The 27,425-nt window shown below is 48.0% G+C and overlaps 1 protein-coding gene and 1 long non-coding RNA gene across 5 annotated transcripts; one reads left to right on the top strand and one right to left on the bottom strand.

Annotated features, from left to right (window-relative positions):
- Positions 1 to 286: 286 nt before the first annotated feature.
- On the bottom strand, positions 287 to 3,975 carry LOC137472518 (uncharacterized). Its single transcript, XR_010998243.1, has 3 exons — positions 3,428 to 3,975; positions 2,892 to 3,350; positions 287 to 604 (listed from the first exon to the last, which is right to left on the bottom strand). It is a non-coding gene; the product is annotated as an uncharacterized lncRNA (long non-coding RNA).
- TMEM150C (transmembrane protein 150C) lies at positions 798 to 26,707 on the top strand. Of its 4 annotated transcripts, none has more exons than XM_068187672.1 (9): positions 798 to 905; positions 10,860 to 10,978; positions 16,172 to 16,256; positions 17,271 to 17,324; positions 17,442 to 17,474; positions 17,576 to 17,643; positions 21,114 to 21,241; positions 23,580 to 23,757; positions 24,351 to 26,707. In XM_068187672.1, the coding sequence occupies exons 2-9, from the start codon at positions 10,972 to 10,974 to the stop codon at positions 24,557 to 24,559; spliced, it is 762 nt and encodes a 253-aa protein (XP_068043773.1). In that variant the 5' UTR covers positions 798 to 905; positions 10,860 to 10,971; the 3' UTR covers positions 24,560 to 26,707. The 4 variants fall into 4 exon arrangements, with proteins under 4 accessions (XP_068043773.1, XP_068043774.1, XP_068043771.1 ...); XM_068187673.1 differs by lacking the exon at positions 798 to 905 and adding an exon at positions 5,522 to 5,643 and having other exon boundaries at positions 10,844 to 10,978; positions 16,175 to 16,256; XM_068187670.1 differs by lacking the exon at positions 798 to 905 and adding an exon at positions 5,522 to 5,643 and having other exon boundaries at positions 10,844 to 10,978.
- Positions 26,708 to 27,425: the final 718 nt, after the last annotated feature.

Here is a 27,425-nt window from a genome sequence, read left to right as displayed (position 1 = left end):
CTGTGGGAGGCAGGAAGGGCCACTGGCATTTCCCAGGGTAGCTACTGGATCCATCCACTGTTGAATGAAGTGATGTGGGAAAGTTGTGGAGCCTTGGTAGGGTGGGTACTGGGGCATGAGCTGCACTTATTTCTGTGGACTTCAGCACTTCTGCTGATTTGGTTGTTGAAAGCTGGCTAGAACTTTCTATGCGGTGCACAAGTTTTGAGGGACTGCTGGTGGATTGGTGGCTGGCTGTAGGCTGGACTTAACCAGTGACTGTCTTCTGAGACCTGATGTGCTCTGTTCCTGGCACCTTGACCCATCTGGAATAACACCCCTTAGCAGTGGGAGCAGGTATTTGTCCTTTGCCCCCTGCACTGTTGCACTGAGTGTTTCCAGGCTCTCAGCTCTGGCACACAGCAGGCACTGGATTGGTTTTACCTCTTTTCCCAGAACTGGTGGGGCCCTTGTGAAATGCAATGTTGGCTCTGGAGCCATGTGCTTCTTCCAAGTGGAAACTCCCGAGCAGGTCAGCTGCTTTCTGGCATGGGGTGGTTCAAGGGAACACTAGCCTGCCCTGGGACCCCTGGGACTTGGCACAATCTCTAGAGGAGGATCTAATCTGTAAATTACAGCAGAGAGGAGGATTTAATCTCCAAGTTGCAGCACATAATTGGCTACGCAAGCATTGATGAAACCTGCCCCCCGTCAGGGCTGCACACAAACACAGCAGCCAAGGTGTAAGGTGAGGCCCAGGCTGTGGTGGCTGACTGCAGAGGAACTTCTGACTCCATCTGACCTCATCCCTGCTGTAGCTGGGCTGGGCTGCACTGGGTAATCCCTGGAGCAGCAGAAATGAGCAAAACCTGCTGGCACTGAAGTTACGCCTTGAGAAAGATGCTGCAGGGAGAGGGGGAGTGCTGGTGCTGAAGAAATGCATCGGGGTTTGCATTCTTGGGGCATGGGGGTTGGATTTCTGCTCTGCCCACTTCCTCCAGAGGCTCTGCTGTTCCCTGGTAAGCCCCAGGAATGTCTGCATCCCTCTGCAGCTTGGAAGTGCTAGGCAACTGCTGTCCCCGGCTGGCAGCCAGAACACAGCTTTCTAGAAATAAGCCCAGCAGATGGGAAATGTGGCCTGACTGCAGGAATCACATTCAGCTGCTGGGGTGGGAGGCTCCTAGGGAAAAAAAAAATCTTCTAAAAGGTCTCCTGTGGCCACATGAGCCTGAGAATCCATGCAAGGTGGGAAGTGTGGTAGCTGAGCTATGGGCTCTGGTTAGACGACATTTGGGGTATTTGCAGCTGGGACGCCTCTCAGTTTGGAGGGAGGTTGATGATCCATCAGCTCCCAGACTGTGGTCCCAAAGGCATGGCCACGCAGGACTTGAATTACCTTGATATTTTTGCCCCAAGGCTTTTTTTTAGCTCTACCCCTTAAGTGGAAAGGGTATTTGTGTACAGGGTGTTCACCAGGTTCTGGCTGTTTATGGGAATCAAACTGCAATTTCCCATAAGGTCTTCTTTTAAAAGAAGAATGAAAAGCAAAACTGAAAGCAGAGGCCAGTGGGAAAGGAGGGTATGTGGTGCCCATGTGCCCCAGCTCCCACAGTGGCTCTGGCATGGTTGTGCCTGGCCTGGGAGCAGAAACCTCTAGCAAAAACCTCTACCCAGCAGCACCAGCCCCACTAAACAGGTGAGAACAGGGGAAAAAATAGAACTCCTGGGGTGCCCCTGCATGGGCAAAATTTCCCACTAAATGGTTTGGAGGCTTTTGCTGTTTAAATCACCCCTTGCACATGGGATGCATTGCTTTTAGTGAGTCCATCTCCTGCTGCCTCATTCCCTGAAGAGTCAAACCCTGATTTAGGCTTTTTCTGAGAAAATGGTGAAAGAATTCCCACCCTGAATTTCAGACAAGCGTCTCCAGGAGCTGTGCCACTGCCTTTCCCCTTCCTGCACCAGCCATGGCCAAGATGGGGTTAAAGACAAAAAGGCAAGGAGCAAAGGTATGGCCCCAGTGCAGGTAAAGGCCCTGCGCTGCATTTTTAAGGCCCCACACAAGCATTTTTAAAGGTAAATCTTCTCCCCAAGAGAAGTGGATGGGCAGCAAAGCCTGTCTGCAGAACAATAAAAAAAAAATTCCCTTTTGCAGAACATGGAAAATTATTGGAGGAAAGGCTCCAATGAGCAACACAGATAAGAAATGTAGGTGAAATGGTGAAATGGTGCTTACCACATCTGCACAGCATGCCTAACCTTTGTATTCGCTGTGGCTACTAAATTGTCCTTACTGATATGATTCCATTAGCATTTATAGTATGACAATAGGAAATAAATATTTTACCCAATCTCATTATTCTTAAAAAGCAACAAAAAGAAAAAAAAAAAAAAAAAAAAAAAAACAAAAAAAACCCAACCAACCAACCAAAAAAAGGTCCTTTTTTTCACAGCATTTTCTGTGCTTCACAGAGGACTGTCCTCCTGCCAGGCCAGAATACACACCCACTGGGACCAGGGCACACCAGTCTGCAGCGCTCATCTGCATACACTGGCATTACAAGGTTTCTTCCCCAGAGTTCACACCCTGCCTACAAGTCCTCTTTGTCCCATGTATTTGCTATCACAGTAGTATTTGGTTTTTACTTCTCTTTTTATGGAAAAAAAATTGTTTTTCCATTTTCTCAATTTCCTTTCCTAACATTCAAATGGTATCACTTTGCTGCAATTAGATGGAATCCATCTCTCCAATTTGCTGCTCCATTCCATGATCTAGGAGAACTTTCCTCAGTTGGGATCATGTGGGTGAACTGGAAACAGCTTCATCTTGTAGGGTTGGGATCTGGGAATGTTTCTTAGGGTGAGAGAGTGCACTTTGCAGGTTACCGCCTCTCCAGCCACCCTGAGCATACTTTGTCAAAGCCAAGCCACAGGTGGGCTTGCTTAGGTGGCATCTGTTTATCAGCAGGGCATTTGGAGATATGAAGTCTATCACAATATTTGAAAAGCTTGATAAAAGAACAGATGGCTTGATAGGAGATGATCTGACTAATGAAATGAGGGTTAACACTTCAACTGAGAAACAGTTTTAACTGGTTCTTAATAGTTTTAATTGTATTTAATACAAGCCTTGGGGTATGGAGCAGCTCCAATGGCTGCTGCTGAGTGGTCCCTAGGCCCATTTTCCCACTACTCCTTTTTCTGGGTGGACAACCTTTCTTGCCCGGTCTGACTCCACCTTTGGAGCAGAAAGGAGCAGAACAGGAGAAAAAGGTGGCAAATATAGTTTCAGAAGACATGTATCTCCCAGAAATAAAAGCAAACTCACAGTAATTCCCTTTTCCATTTTCCTCATCTTTATGTACCTTTTCCTCCCCAAAAAGGAAAAAAAACCACAACAAAACAAAACAAAACAAAAAAAAAACCAAAAATAAAACCACAACAACACCAAAAACAACAGTCCAGGATAACCACAGCCAGTCTTCAATGGTAATTTCACCCTGGGAAGGACAGCAACTAGAGGGGCATGAGGTTGCTTTACTTTGTGGATGAGGGTCATGGGAGAGGGGCTGCTCCTCCCATGGTGTCCCATGAAGAAATCATTGTAGGAAGTATCTCCAAGGACCCACATAACATCACCCCTTATGGCTGATGCCTCCCTGCATCTCTCTTGCTTCCTGCACTGGGTGGGCTCTAACACATGCTTGCTGTCCCCAGGCTGTGCCCTTTTTTCAAGCTGTGATTTTTTAAAAATTTTGATAGGTTTTTGGTGGGCCTGTCAGCATCATGCGTTTTCCAGCACTCAGAGGGACACCATCTGCTCAAAAAAGAGCTGTGAACAAAATGTCTCAGACACTCAGAGTTTACCAAAAATGAAATTGCCTTAAAATCCCATATGGTGCATTGTTTCCCTTCCAGCACTGGCTGACAGCAGAGGTGAAGTGACTAAGGCAGTTTCTGATTAGTTGCTGCATTTTCCTTTCTGGCCAAAATCGCTGGAGCCCAGCACTGTCATTTCTCACCTGTTTGACAGCAGGTTTTCTTCAGCCTCAGCTGCTGAAAGCCAGAGGGTACTGGGATTCAAAGACCTCCCCTCTATTACTTTTAAAGTGAGCTTCCTTGACTCTTGCTGTCACAAGAAGCCTTGCAGGGAGGGATGTAGTTAATGCTGATACCTCAAGCATATTTTTTTCCAGGCACCCGATTTCTGGGCCTCTCTTGGTGACATGGAGTCAATAGCAGCTCCTTGCCCAAGGAAAGCCATGGAAGTCACTTGTGGCTCCTAAGTGTGGCAGTGCCTTGGGGCAGTGTCAGGTGCATGCAGAGGGGAAACCTGGCCAAGATATCTGGATTTTGTGGGGCTGCAAAAAAACCAAATGCTGCAAAGAAACATTTATTAGTCCAGGATAACATAAGATTTGAAATACCAAAGCAGGAGGAATGTTATTTCAGCTCTAAAAATAGCCCCCTTGGCCTTTAAAACACCAAGAAGCATACACAGGACATGCCTTTCTGTGGGAGCATCTGTCCTCTCCCTTGATGATGCAGCCACTTTGGTAAGAGCTCAGGGGACCTTCTGGTGCAGTGCTTGCTCTGAAGATCAGCACTCTGAGGGGTTTTCAGTCCTTGGGGATCAGAGACGCGAAATCTCTTCAGAATGTTGCATGAGAGCCAAAGCTGCAGGGTGAAGGAGTGTTGCTTGCTAGAAGGGCAGCCTACAAAATACCAATAAACTGCTGATGTATAACTCAGCTCAGTTCTGGGGGCTGACATGGATTTAGGCATCTGTTTGTTTTGTGTTGGTCCATAAGTGATGGCACCAGGACAAAATTTTGACTAAGTGCTACCTAATTTGGATTTTAGGGAAACAAACAAGACGGTCGCTGAATAACATCAGTCATCCTGACAGAGAGAGATGGGAGGAAGAGGAAAAAGAAGTGGTAGCAATCACGTTGACTTAATCTCATGAAGATCAAACAGCAAAGTGACCCATCCACCCCAGGAAAGTGTCCCAAATTGTTATCACCGAGCTGTTTTGCTGGGAATGTTTCTTCTCAAAATTCCAACCACAAGCATACTTCACAGAGATCAAAAAGCCCACCACCCAGTAGGAAAGGGAAAAGGGGCGAAAGAGGCTCTTCCTGGGGTCTCTTGCTACTGAGTGGCTGCTTCCTTGAGGCCTTTCAAAATAGCCATCCAGGTGGGCAGCACTTCCCGGGAGGGCTGCCAAGATGAGGGGTTTGTGTGGCGAGCCCTCGCCGGTGCCTCCGGGGGCTCGGAGCAGCAGGCACACCAGGAGCCGCAGGCTGGGCAGGTGCTCCTAGCTCTGGGAAGGACGGGCAGGGAAGAAGGCAGAGCAGGGACCCTTTGGCATGGCCGCACCGGGGACAGCCCGCAGGCAGCGGCACCGCTGCGGCTGCACACGGGGCGCGGTGCGGCCGTGCCCGAGGGGTGCTCTGAGGCGCCGAGGGAGCTGCGGCCGCGCCCCAGCATCCCAAACCCGGCGGTCAGAGCGACACAGGGGCTCCGCGGCGCTCCTGAGCCCCGGTGGCCGCGGCGGCTGCGGACCCGCCCGTCCGGGGCGGGGCTCGGCGGGGCGGGGGCTCGGACCAAGCCCGGCCGCGCTCGCCGCCGCCGGAGCCGGAGCCGTCCGCAGGTGCGCAGGTAGGAGCCGCTCCCGGCAGCGCCAGGCACCCCCTCCCGCCCGCTCCCGTCTCGCTGTCGCCCCGCCCTGTCGCGAATCGTCGCCGCCGCCCCGGCCGCGGTCCGGGTGCCCGCGGAGCCCCCGAGCTGCGAGCGGGGCCGGGCTGGGGCGGGCGGCGCCGCAGGGGCTGCAGGCTGCGGCAGGAGCCGGCACCCCCGGCGTGCCTGTCCCGGAGCGTCCTGTGTCACGGCAGCTGGACACGGGCTAGGTAAGAGGATTAGAGCCGCTTCACCCAGGGCCCGAAGGACCCAGCTGTGGAGCAGTTCTCCCGGGTCATGATTCCGGCATCCCTCCCAGCCGTGAGTCCGTCCCTTCGGCGCTGGGGGATGTGGTGGTGACAGAACTCGGCAGGGTCCTCGGCCAGGTTGCTGCATAGGGGTCTGTGAAGAAGCTTACCTGGGTTGAGGTTGTGGGTGGGACAGGTCCTGCCTTCCCCAGATCCTGTCCGGCTGTCCTGTCAGGACATGCAGGCTGTGTCCGGTTAAATTCCCTGGAGGGAATTTAAGGTGTCGAGAAAGGCCGTTCAGCTGTGCTGTGGTGCCTCGGGGAAGGAAGGGCGAGATCCTCTCTCTGAGTGACAGAAAGATGCTGGGTGCTGATGTCCATGGGGCGCTTGGGATCTCAATCTTAGCTTTCAGTTAGAGATCATGCTTGTGCCAGACCTTTGATTCAGAGCCCTTAAGCTACAAAGGTTGCAGAAATTAGGAGTTAACCTTTCTGCCTTTGTTTTTTAATTTTTTTTTTCCTTTTCAAGCAAAGCTGCTTGTCAAAGTGACCCTAAGGGTTGTCTGCTCAACATTCACGCAGTCCTCGTGCCATGGCAATGTACACATGCATGGTTAATTAGGAATAGCAATTCAATATGGAGGAGGGCAGTGTGTGGAAGGTATATCCCGACTCTGCCTGTTGTGTCTTGCTCAAACAGATGACAGTGCCTAAAAGAAGGGGACTTGATTCTTGCCCACTTTCTGCCTTTGGGTAATGGGATGAAGACAGGGGACTCCTATTTGCCTGACAATGCTCCTGATTTTACTGCTGAACTATTAAAAGTCAAATTGTTTTCTTGTGGTTTATCCATGCCCAGCTGTCAGCATTTTCTGAACCTGGGTGCTGAAAGTGCAGTTGTTTCATTTCCCCTTTTAAGATTCTTTGTGCTGCAGTGTTTGCTTTTCAGATGCAGAGCAGGGATGTGTGCTTGTAAGAACACCAACGTTTTCTTTTTTTTTCTTTTTTTTTTTTTTTTTCCCTTGGAAGAAATGTCATGTCCGTGGTTTTCTCTCTTCCCCCAGCCATTTCCGGGCAGCCTGGGATTGCAAGATTGCAGTTTGGCCTAACAGAGAGACTTTAAGGTCCCAATCCTGCAGTCCAAGCTGAAGCAATGAGCTGTGATTGTAGGTTAAGTGGGAGCAAAGAAGCAAAGAAAGGTCTGTGAGAAAAGAGAAAGATGATCCTAGGCAATATATTAGGAAGGATACACTGGGATAGGGGGTGATGGCAGTTGAGGATGCTGCTGCTCTAGTAGAAGGCTTGGACCAGGACTCTCTGAGTGCCCTCTCCTCTGTGCCACTGATTTTCTGTGTGACATCTTGGCGAGCAAATCACTGGCCTTGTTGTCTAAAATGGGATTAATTGTGGGATTTTGCTGTCTCAAGAAGACTTGCAAAAGTCTCTCCTCGCCTTAGGTCCCTGCAGGTTGCAGAAGAGGTCACCTGAGGTTCATGGATGAGGGCAGGATGAGAGTGAAAAGGAAGAGAAACACATTGGAAACAGGTGAAGAGAGAAGGGCAGAGCAAATGGGAGGAGAGGAAAAGAGTGATGCAGCTTCAAAAAACATGAAATGAACTGTTAAAACGGCTGTAGGTTACCTCACATGGGATTTACTGCACACTTTTAATGCTGAGCTTGCTGCTGGATGGCTCTGCCTGTCGGGGAGAGGCCTGGGCTGCCTCTCCCATGGGTAGCAAGGGGAAGGGAGCAAAGCCTGGAGGATGTGGGCTGATCTGCTGCAATGGTGGGGAGAGTGTCCAGCGTCCTCCTTGCAATTTCCTGAGCTGGGGCAGGTCCAGGTGCTTAGGGAGAGAACTTCTGCTCTTGCTGTATTATTTCCTGCTTCCTGTGAGGAACCACTGGTATTAATAGTGGTGACAGCCTAAACCAGAAGAGCCAGTAGCCCTTCAGTTTTGGCACCACAGGACTGCAAGAGTGGGTTTTGCCTGGCCAAGACACTGAGGATGGCCACAGCTTTGTCAGAGAGAGCCTCCCCAGCGTGGTCTTGGCTCTTAGAGGTAGTTTAATGTGGTCTCCTACAGGAAAGTCTGTCTCTGAAAATATTTCAGTAGACTTAAAAAGTAATAATCCCTCTGGATGCAGTGTAGAGGCTGCTCACACAGGCTTGGCACTTGTTTAACAGCTGGAAGCTGTTCCTTTCTCCCCTCTGTCCCTTGTGTTTGCTTGAAGAAAAAGGTTGTATGGCACCTTCCTACTGTAGCTCACCCAAACACCCTACAAACTGCAATTTATGGTTGTAGCAGCTTGAGACACTGGTAAACAATGGAAATTAATTCCTACAAATAAGGAATGCTGGCAAGGAGTGGTGAACACCACAGAAATGCCTGCTTATCATTACTTACCTCATACTTTGCCTCTCAGGGCAAATGATTTCTACAGGTCTCAACAGACTCAAAAGACAATCCCTGTGCCAGAGAGGGCCAAGAGCCAAGTCATGGGTACTGCATGTCTATTCCTTATAGCTCACCCTCTGGCCCATCACATCGTTGCTGCTCCTCTGGAGCTTTGGTGATTAATACATGAAGAAGATGACCTCTTTCTGTGGAGGAGGAGGAGTAAGTCCTCAGGCTGAAGAGGCTGGTGAAAGAAAACTGTCCCTGAGAAACAGTGTGCTCTGCCACAGTCCCTAACAGCTCACAGGCCTTGGGTGTTTTCCCCAGGATGAGTTGCCTTTACCAAAGGAAATGCTGCTCTGGGGACAGTGTACATTTCTCCAAAAGTGTAGAGCTGCAAAGTGCAGTGAAGAAAGGAGCTTATGATTCCACAAAGTGAATAGGAGAGGGGTTAAAGGGATAAGAGAGAAGAAGGACTGGGTGAACAGGTGGGAGAAGCCCTGCTTACACCCCATTAGAAGCTCTGTAGTTTGAGTGTGTGTTTTCTGTTTGGCAGGGAAAAAACAGTGGCAGGGTAGAAAAGGCAGGGGAACCTGGAATTTTTCTGGCCTTGCAGGGCATGTACTCTCTCATCCATAAACTACAGGAGAAGGAGACAATGTGATCAGGAATAACGTTCTGCCAAGTCTTTTCCCCTGGGCTTGTCTGCTTTTCCTTACCTTCAAAGCTATTTGTAAGTCAACACTTGAAGGTTCACCTCCCTGTTAAGTGTTCTTTGCCACTCCCAACACTTACATTGTTTTCCTGATAATGGGACAAACCTTTCGGGCAGACTTCCTTCCCCCTTCTGATGTAATGTGTGTCTTGGCTTTGCTTGCTCGTGCACGTTGGAAATGCTTGAAGACATTTGTGATTTTTGGAACTGAGGAGCAAATAAAACACCTTGATCAGTTTATTAATACCCTGTCAAGACCTCTGTACATTATGGGAGGAGAAACACTCAATCTGCTTGTTGCTGCTTCATTAGATTGTGGTCATTAGATTGGTGTGGTTGAGGTGGGGACAATCACTGGACAGCCTGTCTGCTCAGTGACTCTGACTTCCTGGGCTTTGCCATAACATACATACAGCCTGCATTTATGTATTGCTTGCAGAGCAAGGAGGTGGTTTCAGTGACTCTTTCCTAACAGCACAGCTGAAGCAGGGAGAGCTTTGCTGTCTTATTTTTTTAGGAGATAGATAGCCCTCCTCATTTTCCAGCAACTCTTTAGTTTGGAGGTCGGCTGGGACTTTGAGGTAAGTGCCCTTCTCACAAGCATCTCAAACCAAAGGATTCTCAAGGGGAAGATATGACCCTGTGGTTGTGGTGGTGGTGTGAGACTGTGGGTTTGCTTTGTGTTGAGACTCTGCTAGAGATTTCCCTTGTGTCTCGGAGGTCTGGTGAAAGTGGCTCCAGTCTTGAGTATCTCTTGTGTTAAGGAAACTTTCCTGTCTGACAACCTAGGAGCCACTCTGTCAGTCACACTCCCACCACCCCAGGCTGTCACTGCTGGGAGCCCTTTCACAGTGGGTGGTTTCATTAAGCTGATGTGTGCCTTGCTTGACTCCCCACACACCCCACATTTACACAGTCAGACAGGTTTTTCTCACTGGCTGGATCTCAGGATTCCCATAGCAGAGTTCCAGAAGCCTGGACCCTTTAAATAATTTTATCATGGTGCAATAACACCATAACAGCTTGAATTGATGCCTTCAGGGGAACTCCCTGTACTAAGGAATCCCTGGCCTTTTATACCCTCACAGTCTGTGTGCCCATTCCAATTGTGATATTTAGTCTGGGGCCTTCTCGCTGTTTATTTGGGTTCTACAGAGTCTCTGGGTGACCAGCCACCCTTGTGCCAGGTGGCATGGTGACAAGGTGTCCATGCCCTTTGCTAGGCAAAGGGTAGATGCTAGGTCATGGCCCCTTCCATGTGGCTCCAGCCACCACCACAACCTGCAGCTCCCACTGCGGCTGCTCACCAAGCTACTACTTGTATTCCTCAACATCTGCACCTGGAGAGAGTAAGGCATCTGCCCTGGGAGGTGGGCAGTCCAGCACACACTGGGAGGACTCACTGGGAGCTGGTTGCCACCTGGCTTGTGCAGCCCCTGAGGCCAGGAGGAGCTGGGATGGCTGTATCCTGCAGTGAGTGCTCCCTAGCAGAATGGGATCCCTGGGGCAAAGAAACACACAGCATCTGCAAAATGCAGTTCTCCTCAACTCACCCTGGCTGCTCCTGCCTGGTTTCACTGCCTGCTGCTCCAGCTCCTTCTGTCTGAACTGGATGTTACCTTCTGCCTTAGCCAGCTCCTCTCTTCTGCCTCCTTCACCTATTTTCAGGCTGAGGGCCACGACTGCCCAAGCCCTGCTCATGATATGAGTGGGACCTCATGGAAGTCAGAGTGATCTGGCATAGGTCCATGGGTCAAAGCCTGCAGAACACCTCTTTAGTCCTGTGGTGGCAAATCAGATTAATTTTTCTTTTCTAACACCCAGGAGCGTGGTCTGGAAGCAGGGTTTGCCTGGTTTTTGCAGCGCCAAATGCGAGGCAGGCAGACGCAGCGCACAGGAGTTGAAAGTCGGCGTCTCTGGCTGTAAAACAGCAGCTCAGCACTGGTTGCTAAATGGCCTGTAAGTACTTACACACATGCGGGACTGAGGGTGAAGGTTGTGGGGCAGCAAGAAGCAGAAAACCAAGGGCACTTTTTGCAGTACGGTGGGATGCACTGGCCTGAGGGCCCGGCAGTGCTGCAGGAATATCTCTGGGTCAGACACTGTGGATATCAATATGTCCTTTACTGCCCCTGTTTTTGGTGCTTACAAAGTTTCATTCCTTTGTTGCACTTGGCCCATCTCTGATAGGTTTATGTTGGCCAGAGAATTTCATTAGCACACTGGATGCAGTCACAGTGTATGAAATGAGACAAAAAACATGTACTGGTGTTGCCATGGGTGAAAACATTGCCTCTCAACATTGTTGCAGGAGTACTGAAGCATCTCTCCTGCTTCCTCCATGCACAACCCAGAGATGTCTTTACCTTTTCCCATTCCTCTTCTAAAAATGAAATGTAAATGGCATTTCTGCACATCCGTGAGATGGTAGGTGGGTACCTGGAGCAAGCACAGCATCCTATCCTGCTGACAGAGGGGATCACTTCTTTTCTTGTTACCCCACCATTTTGTTATATATTTACAAGCCTCTGTCACATCTTATCTCTCTTATTGTGCACTCACACTGGAAACCTTGAGATAAACCTGAAAACGCCCTGCTTTGTTATGTTGGCATTTGTGACTTGTGGGTGGCAGGTTATATAATGTGCTGGTTTGTATCCACTCAGTTACAGTGATTAGCTATCAAGTGACTGGGGTTATTTTTGCTTTTAAAAGCAACAGAGATCTATAGTGGGCTCCCCCAAAAGACAGAATGTGTTTGTTCCCCTTTGACTGTTGCTGACTGGCAGCAATTCTTTGACTTGCTCTACACTTTGAACAGTGTCCTCCTTCTCGCAGTGCTCCTGGCTTTGTACCTATTCTCTGAAATAACCCCATGGCCTAGTGCTGTGAAATGCAGGAGTGTTGCTCTGCTTTATTACTCATTTCAAATGCATCTGCATGCTTTAGTCTTAAAAAAGATGTATGACTCTGTTAATGTGGTAATTTTGTCCTTCCTTACATTCGTGTTCTCTGGTGAAAGCAACTTCAGGAGGAACCTGTAACTTTGCTTGGCAGATGAAATTAAGATGTCCATATTAAATGAACCTTGTGAAATGAAATGAAAGCAGCATTATATGTTTGGTGAGCTGCCTGCTGTAATTGAAGTGTGTACATTAGAGGAACGGAAGCTTAATTGGTTGAGGGTGTATAGCGGGGCAATGGTAAAAAAAGCAGAGCAAGCAGCTGACAGTCTAAGCAGATTTAGACATAAAAATGGAACTAGAGATGAGTAAGCTTGCATTGAAAGAAATTCTCAAGACGCACACTGGGGCAGTGCTAATGTGAAACTCTTTTCAGGTCTGCCGCCTGACTCAGATAGCAGCAGGAGCACACCTCAACAGGGGTTTTGCAGGGATGGTGTGAGAATGTGTGTCAAGAGGGACTGGAAAACCACATATGAGCTTTTGAGAAGGTGGGCTGGGTGAGCTGTGATACCGGAAAATGTTTTTGTTGGTTTTGTGAATCCATTGCACCACAAGGGCTTTCTGTTGCTGAAGGCCTGCCTGTGCAAACCTTAGTAATGGAAGACAAATGGCTATGGGAAATTACCGACTGCCTCTTGGATGCAGCGTGTTTATTTGGGAGAACATGGGCTGGCAGAGATTGTGGTTGTTGCCAGCTGGAGTTGACTGCTCACATTTGGCATCACTGGACATGGCAGCAATGCAGAACAGAGCTGTGGAGAGGAAGTTTGGCTTTTTGTCATCCCTGTGGAGCAATTAACTGTCAAAGAGTTTGCTTCTACATTCCCCATAAAGAATTTTGGTAATTTTTCCTATCACTCTTGGCATTCTCCTTTGGCTAAACTGGTGTGGTGCTGCAGGAGAGGCTGATGTTTGTGTTTCTTGTTGTCTTGTTCCTGTCTGCTTTTAGAGGTGCTGGTCTTAGTGTGCATGGAGGTCTCCCACCTTAAAGATACAAACACTGGGGACATCCCTGAAGAGGACAAGGCTAACCCAAATGCAGCTGCTGAGAATGATGTCTGCTGAACACTAGTGCAAAGCTAGGCAGGTTTGGCACATGTTCAGGGTTTCTACTTTGGAAGAAGTTGGGATTATATGTAATTTTGTTCCTGGCACCTGAATAACACAGCAGGGAATAAATGAGGAATGTGCGGGAGCTGAGCCGTGGTTTTAAACCATCCTCTGCCCACGTGGGGAGGCTGAAACATATCCAGGCCTGTGTGGGCTGTGCCAATGGCCAACATTCAAAGGTGTTACTCTTTGGGGACATGGAGGAAAGGGACCCTTCTTTCATTTTGGACCCTTTCTTTTCTTTGGTATTTCATCTGTCAGATGCAGGTGGCTTCCTTCTTTTTAACTGGCTGAAAATAGGGTCTCTGAACTATGGAGCTGGCTTCCCATCAGGATACTGTGCTCTGCACTGATCGTTCATTTAATATGCAATGATTTCTGATGTCATTTTCTGTTAGTGGTTGACGGAAGGGGACTCAGTGTAGCACAGTGAATATTAAACAGAGGGCTGTTTTCCAAGGAGGTGGGTCTGTAGCCATGTTGCTCCGACTCTGGGGAGGTTGGCCACTAGTCTTGGCCTTGCTCCACTTTCGAGCTCAGCACAAAACAGTGTTTATCTAGACAGCATTCTCACATTTCCCCACTTCTGGTGTGGAGTCCATGTCCCTGTGTGCTGCCTTGCTGCTCTGCCTGGGGGAAGAGCCCATGCCACCTCCCTCTCTGCACAGCAGGCAATGCTGAAATAGCTTTTGAAGGCTGCTGTTTCCATGCTGGGAGGTGGAGGAGCTGCAGCAACCCATTAGTGAGGACAGGTTGGCTACTGTTTGCTTTTATTGTGTAAATGAAACTTCCGTGCCTTTCCAAGGGTGAAGGGTAAATAATAAGATGTGCTATCCCCTGACATGAAAGAACTGTGTTACCTTGGCTCAGTTCAGCCACCACCAGAGACAAGAGGAGAGTTAAGCACAGCAGTAATTACCTTGCAGGGCAGACAGAGGCTGGAACAGGAGGTGATGTTACCTGCCTGCTCCCTTCAGCCAAGGTAGGGGTGGGGATTTGGCCACAGTTGTAAGGGGCACTGGCACTTGGGCACTGTGCTGCCAGAGGCTGTCTGGGACACGGTTCTGTGGCAGCTGCCACCTGGAAGTGGTCCTTGAGATTGCCGTCACGGGTCTCCCAGTACCACAGCACTGTCCAACACCAGCTAAGGAATGCTGCTGCAGTGCTGCAGAGCAGCAGGAGGAAAAGGCAAGGGCAGCACTTCATGGAACAACTACAGGCACGACAGCGGGAGCTGTGCGGGTTACAGAAATGTGAGATGCTGTGTCTCCTGTGCTGGAGGAGAGGAATAGAAGTGATGGGAAATCTAGTCCCCCTCGCTGATAATTTCTTCTGATCTATTGACTGTGCTGAAGATCTATATGCACACTGGAGCTGCCTGCCTTTTAAATCAGCATACTTAATACTTGCATCATTTCATGCTCTTTGTCTGCAGTTCTCTCTGCTCCCAGGTCAGAGAAGAGACCTTACCTGACTGCTTTTCTGTCTTCTAAGGTTTGGAATTCAGCCTTACTCCAGGCTGTCTGTATGAACAGCACCAAATTGTGGTCTCGTGGCTCTGTACAAGTGTGGTGTGACTCTGGGCACTGCCAGGCTGTTGTTTCGTACCCCTGCTAGGCCATTTGCAGGGAAAACAAGACAGCTGACCTGTAGCGGTGAGAGTGCCATGCCTTCTACAGGGTGTGGGGAGCCTCACTCAAGCTCTTCAGCCTCTGTCCCAGTGAGGCAGGGCAGGAATTGGTGGCTGGGGCCCCAGGCAGTCCAGCCAGCGTGTCCTTTGCAGCTTGGGGTGCCTTAGGGGAGCAGTGAGCTGGGGGCTGCTGTGACATGGTGAGGGTGCTGACTGTCTTCTGGGTCTTCACAGCAGGGAGCAGACCATGGCTCTGTGCTGCAGATGTAGGAAGACCAGGGGAGTTGAGAGGAGGAGGATGACAATGTGGGTACTTTCTTCTCTGAACAGAGGGATGGGTCATGGCTTTAAGGACCTGGACAAGGTAATTGAGCTGCAAATGCAAGCGGGCTCGGGCTCGAGTGAGAGGCTGTCATCTCTTAAATTGTCCTGGCACCCCAGGGTGCCTCACTATGCCATGTGGGTGCTGGTGGCCCCAAGGAATGCCTGCCCTGCAGCAGGGAGTGGGGCAGAGCACAGGGGCACAGGTGCTGCTGCCCTGGTGAAAGTAAAGCAGGTGCTGGAGCTGTGAGCCTGGTGTTGTTCCCCTCTCTTTGTGTCTCTTGGCTGTGCTGGTGCCTGGAGGAACATTTATGGAGAAGGACAGAGCATGAGAAAATACTTGATCCATTATCAAAGGACTCTCATGGAGACATAGGATTCTCTGTGTCCGCAGCACAGCAGTGTTTCCAAATTGCACATATTACAGGAACAGCCTCGGCATTCCAGATGCTTGTCCAGCATGATTTTGCCTGGAGGACAAATGCTTCCTCGGGAGGCGCTGTCCGCAGCATCCTTACGCCACATGAAGGATTTCACAGTGCCTGCATGTCAAGAGCTGATGCTGTTGGCAGCGCCTCATCCTGACTCCCGACAGCGTGCTGGGAGCTGGCACTGGAGCTTGGCTCCGCTCTAGGAGTGGCCAGACACTGTTTTTAGCTGCTTGCTGTGGCCAGGATGGGAGCTGGTCATGCCCTTTGTGGAGATGGTGCCAGCACGGGCATCCCTCTCTCTCCATGCTGCAGGCTTTGCTGAGGCAGCGTGTGTGGAATTGGTAATGATCCTGGGTAGGAGGCTGCCTTGCCTTGTCCCTGTGGGAAATAGCAGGGAATCAGAGCTGCCGGTCTTGTGGTCACCTTGCACCAAATCCTTGAGAGAAGTGCTTTGAAAACCACTCAAATTCTGTAGGTGTGGTTGAAAAGTCTCCAGCTGCAGGGCTCTGGTGCCTTGGTTGTTACAAGCCGTTTGGAGGATGCTGCCAGCGTGCAGCAGCTTAACCCCTTGTGGCCATGAGGAGCTTGGTACCTCAGCAGCTGCTGTGAGGATACCCTTCTTGCTCTCAGAAGAGGGGGGCTAAGGAGGGTGGGTGCCTCAGCCCTCTGTTTTTACTTTGTTCTTTGTTTCTAGCAGGTATGGATGGGAAGAAATGCAGCGTGTGGATGTTTTTACCTCTTGTCTTTACCCTGTTTACATCAGCTGGATTATGGATAGTGTAAGTTATCTCCTGCTGGTTATTTGGGAGGCTGCCTCTCATTAAAGAGAGCCTTTGGGGATGCTCTGCCCTTGAGCTACTGTGGGGTTGGGAAAGCACATGATAGGAGCAGGGGCCAGTCTGTGCCACTTCATGGCTTGAAGTGTCACATTTTTATCCCTGGGTTTTTGTGCTCCCCAGGCCAAGTTGCTGACCTTGCTTTCTTCCTGGGATGTGCTACTGGGAGCTGCCTGAAAAGAGACAGCCAAAAATGTAAAAATTTCCTTTAATGACATTTTCTTTGAATGACTCAGCAGAGCTCTTAGAGAAACACTTAGGCCCTACTTTGGGGTAGAAATTCAAAATCTTCAGCCTCCAGCACCACACTGAAAACCTGCCAGCAGCTTAATGCTGACACCTCACTTTCTCCCTAATGCTTCTTCCCAAAATGCACATAAGACATGCACTTCCCTGAGCTGGGCTCTCTCCAAGCATGCAGGCAGATGACTGCAGCATGAATTTGGGAGTGATAAATGTGTGATCAGCAACTATGCTCAGGCTGAGAAGCAGTTATGTTGTTGGATGTGGCTTTGGCCATGGTCTATGGATGCTGTTTTTCAGCAGTAGAGGCAGCTTAAGCCTTTTGTCTGACCTCTACTGCTTGCTGTTTTTCTTGTTCCATCCCCTCTCTATTAAAACAGCTTTTGTGGATGGAGCACCATAGTAAACCTGATGAATCAAAATGACTCAAACTAAAAATGAAAACATTCCCCTGGCTGGTTGTTTTTAAAGCAGCTCAGTTCAGTGACCCTGTTTGTCTACTCAACTGTGCAAACCAGATGCAACACAAAGGAAGGCACATGGACTGAGAAATAATAAAACTGCCTGCTTGGGCAGAGAGAAACACAGGATCCTCCAGCAGATCCTGCCACTGGGCTTGAAACACTTAATGTGTTGTTTGAGTGATATTTAGAGTGGAAGCTAGGATGAGGTTATACACTATTTCCTTTTTTTCTTTTCCCTTTTTCTTGACAGGTACTTTATAGCAGTGGAAGATAACAAAATTCTCCCACTAAGTGTACCAGATAGGTAAGAGCTGTTTGTGGGCTTCATATTCAATCACTTGTTTCTTTGAAATAACGAAACAATTACAGCAAAATGGGAAAGAAAACCTTGAATCTTTATTCCTGTGCCTGTGTCTCTTAGGAAACCTGGTCCCAAAAGACCGCCTTATATAAGGTAAATGAATTATTTTCTTCCAAGTACTGCTCTGGTTAATGGTTGCTATTTATGTGTCTTTGCCATCCTAGAGTTACAATGATATGCTTTATATTTTCAAGTATTGCAGGTGATGCACCTCCTGCAAGCTGTGTGTTTAGTCAAGTCATGAACATGGCAGCATTTCTAGGTAGGAACCACAACTGGAGTTTCTTTCTTTCTGTTTGTTTTAAGAGTCGCTGAAACATAAGTAATATCCTGTATATATTCTTCTTGAATGTGATGATGTGAAACCTTTTGAACTGTATGTTTCATTGCTGCTTCTTCCCATTGCAAAGAAAGAAATGTAACTGGGGAAATGCAACCTCCAGACTGCAAATTTGTCGTGGGAGGCGTGATGGTAGGTGACTGTCTCGGCCTTGGTGATCGTGAAATGGTTGAGTTTAAAACTTCTGTTGTAATGAGAAAAAAGGAATTTAGGGAATCAAAGCAGAATTGATCTCTTAAATTTCAAGAAAGCAAACTTTAGGCTCTTCAGGGAGGTACTTAGCAGAATATCTCGGGAATCTGCTTTTGAGGGCTTAGGTGTCCATGGGTGCTGGTCAGTCTTTAAGAACCACCTTTTAGAAGCACAGGAGCAGGCAACCCAGCTGTGTGGGATTGTGCTCAAAGACTGGGGCAGAAGACCAGCTTGGCTTAAAAGGAGAAAGCCATTATGTGGTCTCTGGAAGAGAGGTTAGGCTTTGCAGGAAGATTGCAGAGCTGTGGTTTGTATATGCAGGGAGAAGACAGGAAAGGCCAAAGCTCAATGTGATTTAAAACTGGTCAGAGTTGATTCAGACAACAAGAAGAGTGTTTTTAAGTATGTCAGTGGCAAAAGGAGGCCTAAAGAAGATGTTACACAGATACTTGTTAGAGGCTGTAACCTGACTAATAGGTATGAAGAAGAAGCAGAGGCATTCAATGCTTTCTCTGCCTCAGTCTTTCATAAAATGCTGATAAACCTTGGGCTGTCCAGTCCTCTGAGTTAAAGGACTGCAAGTGTGGGAGCGGTGGCTGTCCATTTGTGAGCACTGGAATTGTCAGGGACCAAATGTATCATCTGAATGCTCACAAGTCCCTTGGTCCTGGATGGGATTCATCCCAGAATACTGAAGGAGGTAGTGGATGTTAGGGCAGGACCCCTCTCTATCGTCTACCAAATGTCTTGGGATTCTGGAGGGGTGCCTGGAAGCCAGCCAGTGTTATTCCAACCTACAAGAAGGGCATGAAGAAACACCCTGAGACCTACAGACCTGTTGGTCTAACCTCAGTTCCTGGAAAAATTATGGACAACATGATATGGATGCATTGAAAGAATGATGCAATCACCAGGCACAGTCAGCATGGGCTCACAAAGGAAAGTCCTGTTTAACAAATTCAGTATCCTTCCATGATAAGGCCACATACGTGGTGGATGAAGGGAAGGTGGTGGATGTAGCTTTTCTGGATTTTAGTAAGACTTTTGACACTGTCCCTCACAGCAGCCTTCTGGAGAAGTTCTCCATCTGTGAGATCATCAGGTTCACAGTGCACTGGGTGAAGAACTGGCTGAAGGGCAGGACTCACAGGGCTGTAGAGAAGCTACATCTGGCTGCCATCCAGCCACCAGTGCTGTCCCTCAGGGCTCAGTTCTAGGGCCAGTTCTGTTCAGTATTTTTATCAATGATCTGAATGAATGACATGAAGGAACCATTAGCAAGTTTGCTGGTGATCCCAAACTGAGAGGTGCTGTTGACTCTCCTGAGAAACCAGGTGCCTTCCAGAGGGATCTAGATAGCTGGAACACTGGACAGTGATTAATGGGATGAAATTAAACAAGTCTAAATGCTGTATCCTGCACTTGGGACACAGTAACACTGGGCTCAAGTGTAAATAGTAAGAGGATGTGGAATGGGAGGTGTGGATCTCTTCCTCCTCAAATCCAGTGACAGGATGTGGGAATGGTTCAAAACTGCTCCAGGAGGAGTTTAGACTGAACTTTAGGAAGCATTTCTTTACTGAGAGAGCTGTCAAACATTAGAATAGGATTCCTGTTGAGATGGTTGATGCCCCAAGCCTGTCATTGTTCAAGAAGCATTTGGACAATGCCGTCAATAACATGCTTTAACTTTTGGTCAGCTCTGAATTGGTAAGGTAGCTGAATTTGATGATTGTTGTAGGCCCCTTCCAACAGAAATAATCTGTTCTGTTCTGATCTCTGCTTTGTGGATAAAGTCAGTCTTTCCTCTGCTGTATTTGTGTACTTCTGAGAGCTGCTTTTAGCTTGTATCTCTGACCACCTTAGTTACGTCAAAGCTAAAGGAGAGGAAAACTACAGAAACGTGCTAGAAATATGGGAATTACTGAAATTGAAAATGCCATTGTTTTGCATGGAATGCTTTTAATACCATTTTGTCATTCCCATCAGGTTTTAGGAAAAGATTACATAATTTCAGGAATCTGTATTGTAGAAATAGAAATTAAAAAGTTCCTGTACATGAGCTTGAGTAGTCACAGGTGGCTGTCCCATACAATTGCCTGGGGAGAAAAAAAAAGAAATCCTCTTTTTGAGGGGGAACAAAGTTCTCATTTTAAAGGATTTGGAGCAGATTGATTCACTAGAGTAATTGTGAGAGAGTAAATTCAACTATCTTTTGTATTCTGGGTTAAAGTGGGTGTTTTTCACTTACAGTGCCCTTACTTTCCTAAACCATGTTTTCAGTATTATACCAGAGGTTTTGTGGAAAATGCAGATCTAATTTGCTAAAGGCATCTATTTACAACAATATGAGCTGTGTGCTATCAATTTGAGCACGAGTATAAGAAGGTGTTTGACAGCAAGCAAATTTCCCTGTTCAACTAAATTGATTTTTAGTGGTCTGGCTTGAATCACATCTGAAGGCCAACTGTTTGCCTGGGTTTCTGTGTTGTTCCATGCACCATTCACTAGGGAGGGCAAGAATACACAATTTGAGTATCTTCTGGGGTTATGCCATATCATACAATGTATGATATATCATATCTATCATGTATTGTATACCACAGTGCTTGAGGGAATCGTTGGCTTGGAAGGAATGTTATTCCATTCTTCATTCTTCATGGAAAATTAGTACAATATTCTGGCTTATATTTGTGGCAACAGAACTTGTTCCAGAGGAGGAGAAAAGGCAGTGGATGTTATTGCAGACCCTGCAGAAATAGAAATATGTATATGGCATTCACATATATGCTTTTAAATACAAGTGGGTTTTGACATACGTCCTCCAGCAGAGCTCAGGACTCGTGAGTGGAATGAAGCAATGCAAGTCCAGGTGCCACTAAGTGAATGTATGGTGTGCATGTGTTGGACTGTGTGCTGGGAGCTTCACAGGCAAGCAGGAAGGTGTTCTTTCCCCCAGAAAATTTTCAGACAAAGCATAATGAGAAAAGGAAGCCTGTAGCTTGCTGTAGCTGGATTACAAGAGAAATGCTTCCTGTGCTTAGTCTTGTCCCTGATTAAATGGCAGGGGGCTGTGCAGAAACACAAAGCTTGCCAGCCTGCAGGTAGAAAGAGTAGGAGGGATCTGTGAGGCCCTAGGCAGGTGTTTGCTGCAGCAGGTTCTACCTACTGATGCCCCTTGCCTTGTGTTTCCTTCCCAGCGCTTGTTGTGGCTGTCCTGCGCTTCATTCAGCTGAAGCCAAAGGTGCTCACCCCTTGGCTGAACATCAGCGGCTTGGTGGCTCTGTGCTTGGCCTCTTTTGGGATGACCCTACTCGGCAACTTTCAGGTACTGCTCTGCAGGCTTGGACTGCTCTGTCTGTGATGTGACTTCCCTGCTTTTCTAGTGGATCTGCTCAGATCTTTGAGCAAGCTGTGATGTGAGCCTGGGAAAGCATGTGCCCCAGCCCTCCCTTTACCTGCTTTACCTGCTCTGCACCTCTATCTGCCACTTGTGAGCAGAGATGAAGGGCCACAGTCACTTTTCACGTGTCTCCAGCAGGGTTTGCACCTGCATGCTTAGACCAGACCTGCTGAGAGCCTCAGCAGGAGCCTCCTGAATCTCTTGAGCCCTGGGAGTCGGCACAGATGGCCCTGGGTAAAAGGGTTGAGCGGGAAGTTTGTGGATGCATCTGTGCAAACAGATGCACAAATGCCCATATAAATCTAGCAGACAGCTCAATGTCCTTCTTTTAAAACATATGCTGCTTTAAATCCACCTCACCTCCTACTGATCTTCAGACCTGCCAGGACAGGGATGCAGCAGAGGAGTGCCAGGACTTCTCTGGGTGTGATGGGTGTCTGGGTGAGAGCCCTCCCATTCTCCCTCTGTCCTGCAACGTTATAGCAACAAACATCTGCCACATCTGTAGGGATGGGTGTCCCCTGTGATCACGATTGTGTCTGTCAGGGCTGCAGTTAAAATCCAGGTGTTAGAGTCAGTGGGGCTTGGGTTTGACTCTGAGGCTTTGTCTCTCACTGGGGTGCACGTAATGACCCCCAGTAATGGCAGGAACTGAGAAAGGTCAGTGCAGGCTGGCTGCTTCCCTGGCTTTGCATGACAGGGACTCAATGCAGAAATGGTACTTGTTTTGTGAAGGGTGAGGAGGATTTCTTTGGATTGTACAATTATTGAAGGAACTTGGTGTCCTTTACAGTTGACTTTTTTTTTTTTCTTTTTGAATGAGGTGTGAGATAATTTGACTTTCGTGGATTTGGTCTTCCTAACTCCACAGCAGAAGTCCAAAACCCAGGGTCTTGTTTTTTCACAAGAGCTTCCCAGCTAGGAATTATGAAGGCTTTGTAACAGCTTTGTCTACCTCTGAGAAGAATATTTCTAGTACAGGACAGGCACTAGGAAATGGTTTTGACCTTGCCTTTCTTTTTTCAGTTTTCAGAGCAAATGATTGTAATATAACAGTAGATGCTTTGAATCTTGCCTGGCTATAAATTCTGATTATTCTCTGATTCTAACTATCCATTCCGTGTTAGTTACCTGTATCCTTTCTTAGATCTTTTGCCAACCATGAAAACATGAGACCTTAATGAGAGCTTAATCTATGCCTTTCCCTGCCTGACTGCTGAGCTGAATGTGGCACTAAATCATATTTCTGGAAAATTATACGTTGGGTGTTTTAGAGGGACATTATAGCTGTGAGTCCCTTGCAATGCTGACTATCTTGGGAAAGGCAGCTCAATCCCATTTTTTCCTGAATGATTATTTGGACCTACTCTTGAAAGAAATTCAGTGTAGAGAGGAGGCGAGGCACAGCAACTAGAATGTTGTCCTGTAGATTGTGTCTTGTTTGATGGGTATTTGTTAAATCATCAAACAGGAATTAAGGCTGAAGGAAGAAGTTACAGACTGGTGGTTTCTTTTCTAGAAAAGCCTCAGAGGCAGAGGGAAAATGGAAATTGTGTGGCTTAAGTCCATGCTGGACTTTTTGAATGGATTTTCAGCCTCAAGGGATCTTTTTGCTAGTTGAACCTGGCTATCATTTTGCCTTGCAGTGTTGCACAGTCAGAGCCCTGTGGGCCAGGGCAGCCCAAGGAAAAGGAAAGCACTGTTATTCCAGAGAGGTTGGGTTCATGTTGCCTCTGACCCCAGTGGTCGACGATGGACAGAAGAAGAAATTTGGTGGGAGGAACTTGCCAAACCAGGAGCATGTATTTGTGTTTTGGCTTGTGCTAGCTCAGGAGAGTGCCAGGGTTCTGCTCCCTGCAGCTCCCACTGAAGGTACACAATTTGCATCCATTGCAGGGAGCTGTACAAGACCCACAGTGGGTTGTCCTTGCTTGCCCTGGCCATCACTTCTAGCCAAGGAAGAATTTATTTCCAAGCTCTGCATTTGTGAGTCTTGTCAGCTAGCTGTGGAGACAGTCCCCAAGCAACTGCATTTTCCACAGTGCTCTTGGGCTTTGGGCAGAAGATCTGCTTGACTGTGACAGCTGTCAACTCACCTTGGTTATGTTACATCTTACACCTCTGCCAGAAGAAATGATACAGCATCTCTGTCTCACACCCCAGAGATCCCCACTCTCCCCTACCCTCCCGCCCAGCAGCAATCCAGTTAGCTCTCAGATAATTCCTGTTGTGTCCAGGCAATCACTGCTTTATTTGTTCCTAGCTTTCCAATGATGAGGAGATCCACAACGTGGGCACATCGCTGACCTTTGGCTTCGGGACGCTGGCGTGCTGGATCCAGTCTGCCCTTACCCTCAAGATCAACTTGAAGAATGAGGGGCGGAAAGCTGGGATTCCACGAGTGGCTCTTTCAGCCAGCATCACTCTCTGCGTGGTGCTCTGTATCCTTTTGTTTTGCTCTCTGGGAAGCCAGGTATTGTGTATGTTCTGCAGCAGCTCTTCTCACACCTGTCCTAGGATCTCAAAGCATTTTGGAATGCTAATCAGTCTGTCTTCATGGCACAATCCTATTTCAGTGCCACACTGTGTAGAGTGATGCTTTCAGATTTCACAGAAAGGGACAGTTTTTGAGGTGATCTAAATAGAAGGAAATATTTCACAGTGTGGGTTGAAAGGTGTTCCCATTGCCCGCGGTGGGTGCAGAGATCTGATCCAGTTCCCACTGGGAAGCTCCTGGCAGGTAGGGGCCCACAGCCAGATCCCCACTTGCTGGTTCTGTCCCAGGCTAGGTGGATGCTCAAGCAAATTACTGATTTCTCTGCACCCGAGTCTTCCCCTCTGTAAGCGTTCATCACCCTGATCTGGGATCAGGAAGCCCCGGTCACCTGACATCCCTTTCATCTCTAGCATCACATTCACACTCTCCTCATGATGGCTGGATGGGTCTGACTTTGTTCAGATTTTTTTCCCTGTTAGCTTTCAAACTTGTTGGTGTCTCTGCTCCCACTTGTTCTCCTTGACTTTCCTCTTCCAGATTTCATCCTTATGGCCCAGGGTATTCACATGCATGCTTCCAGGATCCAGTGGGGCCTAGTGATGTGCTTCCTGTGCTACTTTGGCACCTTTGCAGTGGAGTTCAGGCATTACAGATTTGAGATAATTTGTTCTGAGTACCAGGAAAACTTTCTAAGCTTTTCCGAAAGCTTATCAGAAGCCTCTGAGTACCAGACAGATCAGGTGTAGCCTGTCCTCTGGTAGGGGGGGAGGGGGGCAGGTATGGTCTCATGGGTGAAACATGACCTCATTTACACTTTTTTTTAGGAGTTTGTTTTCATGTGCAATCATGATGGTATTGCCAAAGGGCTCTGAGGGTGGCTGTCTCACTAAGAGCCAAACAAACAGAGGTGTCTGCTGGAAGAGGAGTGGATCCATCTCAGTGGCAGCGTAAGAGAGCACACGGTGCTTAGTTTGTGCCACCAGTGACTCTTTCTGAGTGGCTTTGTCACACTCCTGTTGCTCAAAACATTCAGCAGCCTTGCAATGCCCCTCTGAGGCCAGTCCTGCTCAGCCCACCCTGCAGAGAAGGAGGTGAAGGAAGAAGACTCTCCTAACAGCAAGTCTTCAGGAGTCACCTGTTCCCGAGTCACCAGACTGCATCTTCCATGTGTTTCTTGGCTTGTTTTCTTTGCTGCCAACTGGGGAACTTGGTAGGGGGAGCAAGAGCAGTTGTTTCTTCAGAACCTGGAATCAGACACAGAAGACCCCAGTGGACTGGCTTTTATGGCAAGCAGGCAGGCATTTCTTCCAGCCTGGAAAGCAGCCAGGTGTAAATCTGGATTTGGCAGGAACTGTGCTGCGATCAGGAAGTGAGACTTAGCTGATGCTGCCTTGTAGCCAGGCAGATTATCCCCAGGCCAGAGGGGGTGACACAGTGGGATGCTGTACTTGGCTTCCTGGTGGGCACTGGTAGGAGTGAGGTGCTGAACTAAGATGAGAACGTCTGTGTGCTCTGAAGACGACCCAGAAAAGGCTGCTTTTTCCATGTGTAGTGCTTCCACCACGCATTGTGTATAGTATTTCAAAAGCTTTTAAATTTTTTTTTATGTTTACTGAGGGGGGAAACACTGTGTTAGAGACACCAGGCTTGTCTGCCATGAGAACAGTACCAATGCTTCTGGACACGGTTTGGTTTTGCTTCTTGTGCAAGCCAAACTTCAGACATGCTGGTTTGGGCTCTGGGCCCCTCTGTGTGGCCAGGCCAGTTGCCCTGAGTGGAGCCTGCCACAGGTGTAAATGGGCTTCCAAGGTGCCAGGAGGGAGTTCTGGGATGGAGGCTGGCTGATCTGCCTGAGGGCTGGAGGTGCAAGAAGGGAACAGCCAAACCAGAAGGGCGGCTTCTTCCCTAAAGGGAGGTTCTCAAACAGAAGGTCTGTTTTCAGAGAACAAGGAGCTCAAAGCCCATTTGGAAACCTGATTTTGGGAAGGCTGCTGTATTGCCTGGGTAGGGGAGTGATGGGAGTTGCTTCTCATGAACATGGCTACTATTTTCCTCCATAAATCAAGCTCAGCTTAGTTTTACATCTTGTCTGACCTGCAGGAAAACAAGCAGAAATTTAAATGGTAGGGAAAGGCACTCGAAGGGGAACTCGTACTGCTCTGTGGCATTTCTGACAGAGAGGGAAAAGGCAAAAGGGCATTCAGTCTTCTGCAAAGGTCACAGGCCTCTCCTGAGAGGAGAAACAGTTGAGACAAACTGTGTGTTAAGTAGAAAGCTTTCAGCCAGCCCTTTATTTCCTGTGCACCAAAACTTGTTCTCAGGCAGCTGTTACAAATCCAGAGCATTTTTGGCCAACAGAGAGTTGTGGATTGCTGAAGGCTTCCTCCTTGTAGCAGTGTCATGAGTAGAAAGTTTTCCCAGAAGGATGTGCTGAGAGTGGCCAAGGACACAGCAGTGTGAGGTGCCAGCTCCCTAGAGGCTCATCCAGGGAGCTCCTCCTGGGCAAGGACAGGAGGGGACAGTCTGGAGAACATGCAGGTGGGGGTCCTCTTGCACTGGCATACACTCAATCCATATGGAGCACAAAATAGCAATTTGTTGTAAGGGTGTTTTACTGTAAATAGTCCACTGTGTCTTTTTTTCCCTAATTAATTAATACTTTCAGTTTATTATTTTAGCTTTTGTAATTTTATCAAAGGAAAAAAAAAGGTGATGTGGTGATTTTTTTTCCTTTTGCTCCTTTTCCTATATGCAATCCAAACTGAACTTCAGGTTTTTAGTGATAATTCTGTACATTTCTTAAGAGTATTTCTAACAGCACATTTCAGTACAACTAAATGACAACTGATGTACACTAAAACATGACCACTAAATAAAGTGCTTTTATGGAGAAAGTGAGCTTTATTTTTGTCCCTACCCCAAGCATCGCTTTCTGATGGCAAAGGTGAAACAAAAGGTGTTTATTTACAGTGTAATGATTAACATTATCACTTAAGGAAGCCAGGGACCATTCAGCCATGCAGACACACTTATTGTAACAGCACTAATTAGCAGGCTCTTTCTAGGAGCAGGGTCACACCCATTGCACAGCCCAGAAAGGGATCTGGATTAGCTGCCCCACAGCCTGACCTGCTACTATTAAATTTTTAGAAGGGCCATGCTGGCACAATATGGTTTCCTCCCCAAGTGCTTGTCTTTTCATTGTTCTTTACCCATCAGCTTCCCTCAACAGTGACAGCTGTGGGTGTAGATCAGAGCTCAGGAAGACGGCATGCACATCTTTTATGGCTGTGACGGCAAGATACCCGTGCATGAAGTGCCAGCAGCAGGGAATAGGGAAACAGGATTTCAGACAGGAGTTTCAGACTGCCTCTGACTCCACTACTACCATGTATAACCTACCTGTGGCTCTCACTCCTGCACTGAGCCACAACTGAAATCCTAAAATGGTCAGAGAGGTAGTACAGCTTCCTTGGCAGGTCAAGGCTGCTGCCTTAAAGAAAGGACTGGGGAAGGTGAAAGCAGGAACACAGTGTTCACAGGTTTAGAAATAAAATAATAAAACTTGCCTTTTAGGTGCTGGGATCACTGGTGCTAAGACAGGAAGGCTAA

This window comes from Anomalospiza imberbis, chromosome 4 (assembly GCF_031753505.1).
Source record: "Anomalospiza imberbis isolate Cuckoo-Finch-1a 21T00152 chromosome 4, ASM3175350v1, whole genome shotgun sequence".
NCBI lineage: Eukaryota > Metazoa > Chordata > Aves > Passeriformes > Viduidae > Anomalospiza > Anomalospiza imberbis.
This window is presented reverse-complemented; position numbering and strand designations above follow the sequence as displayed.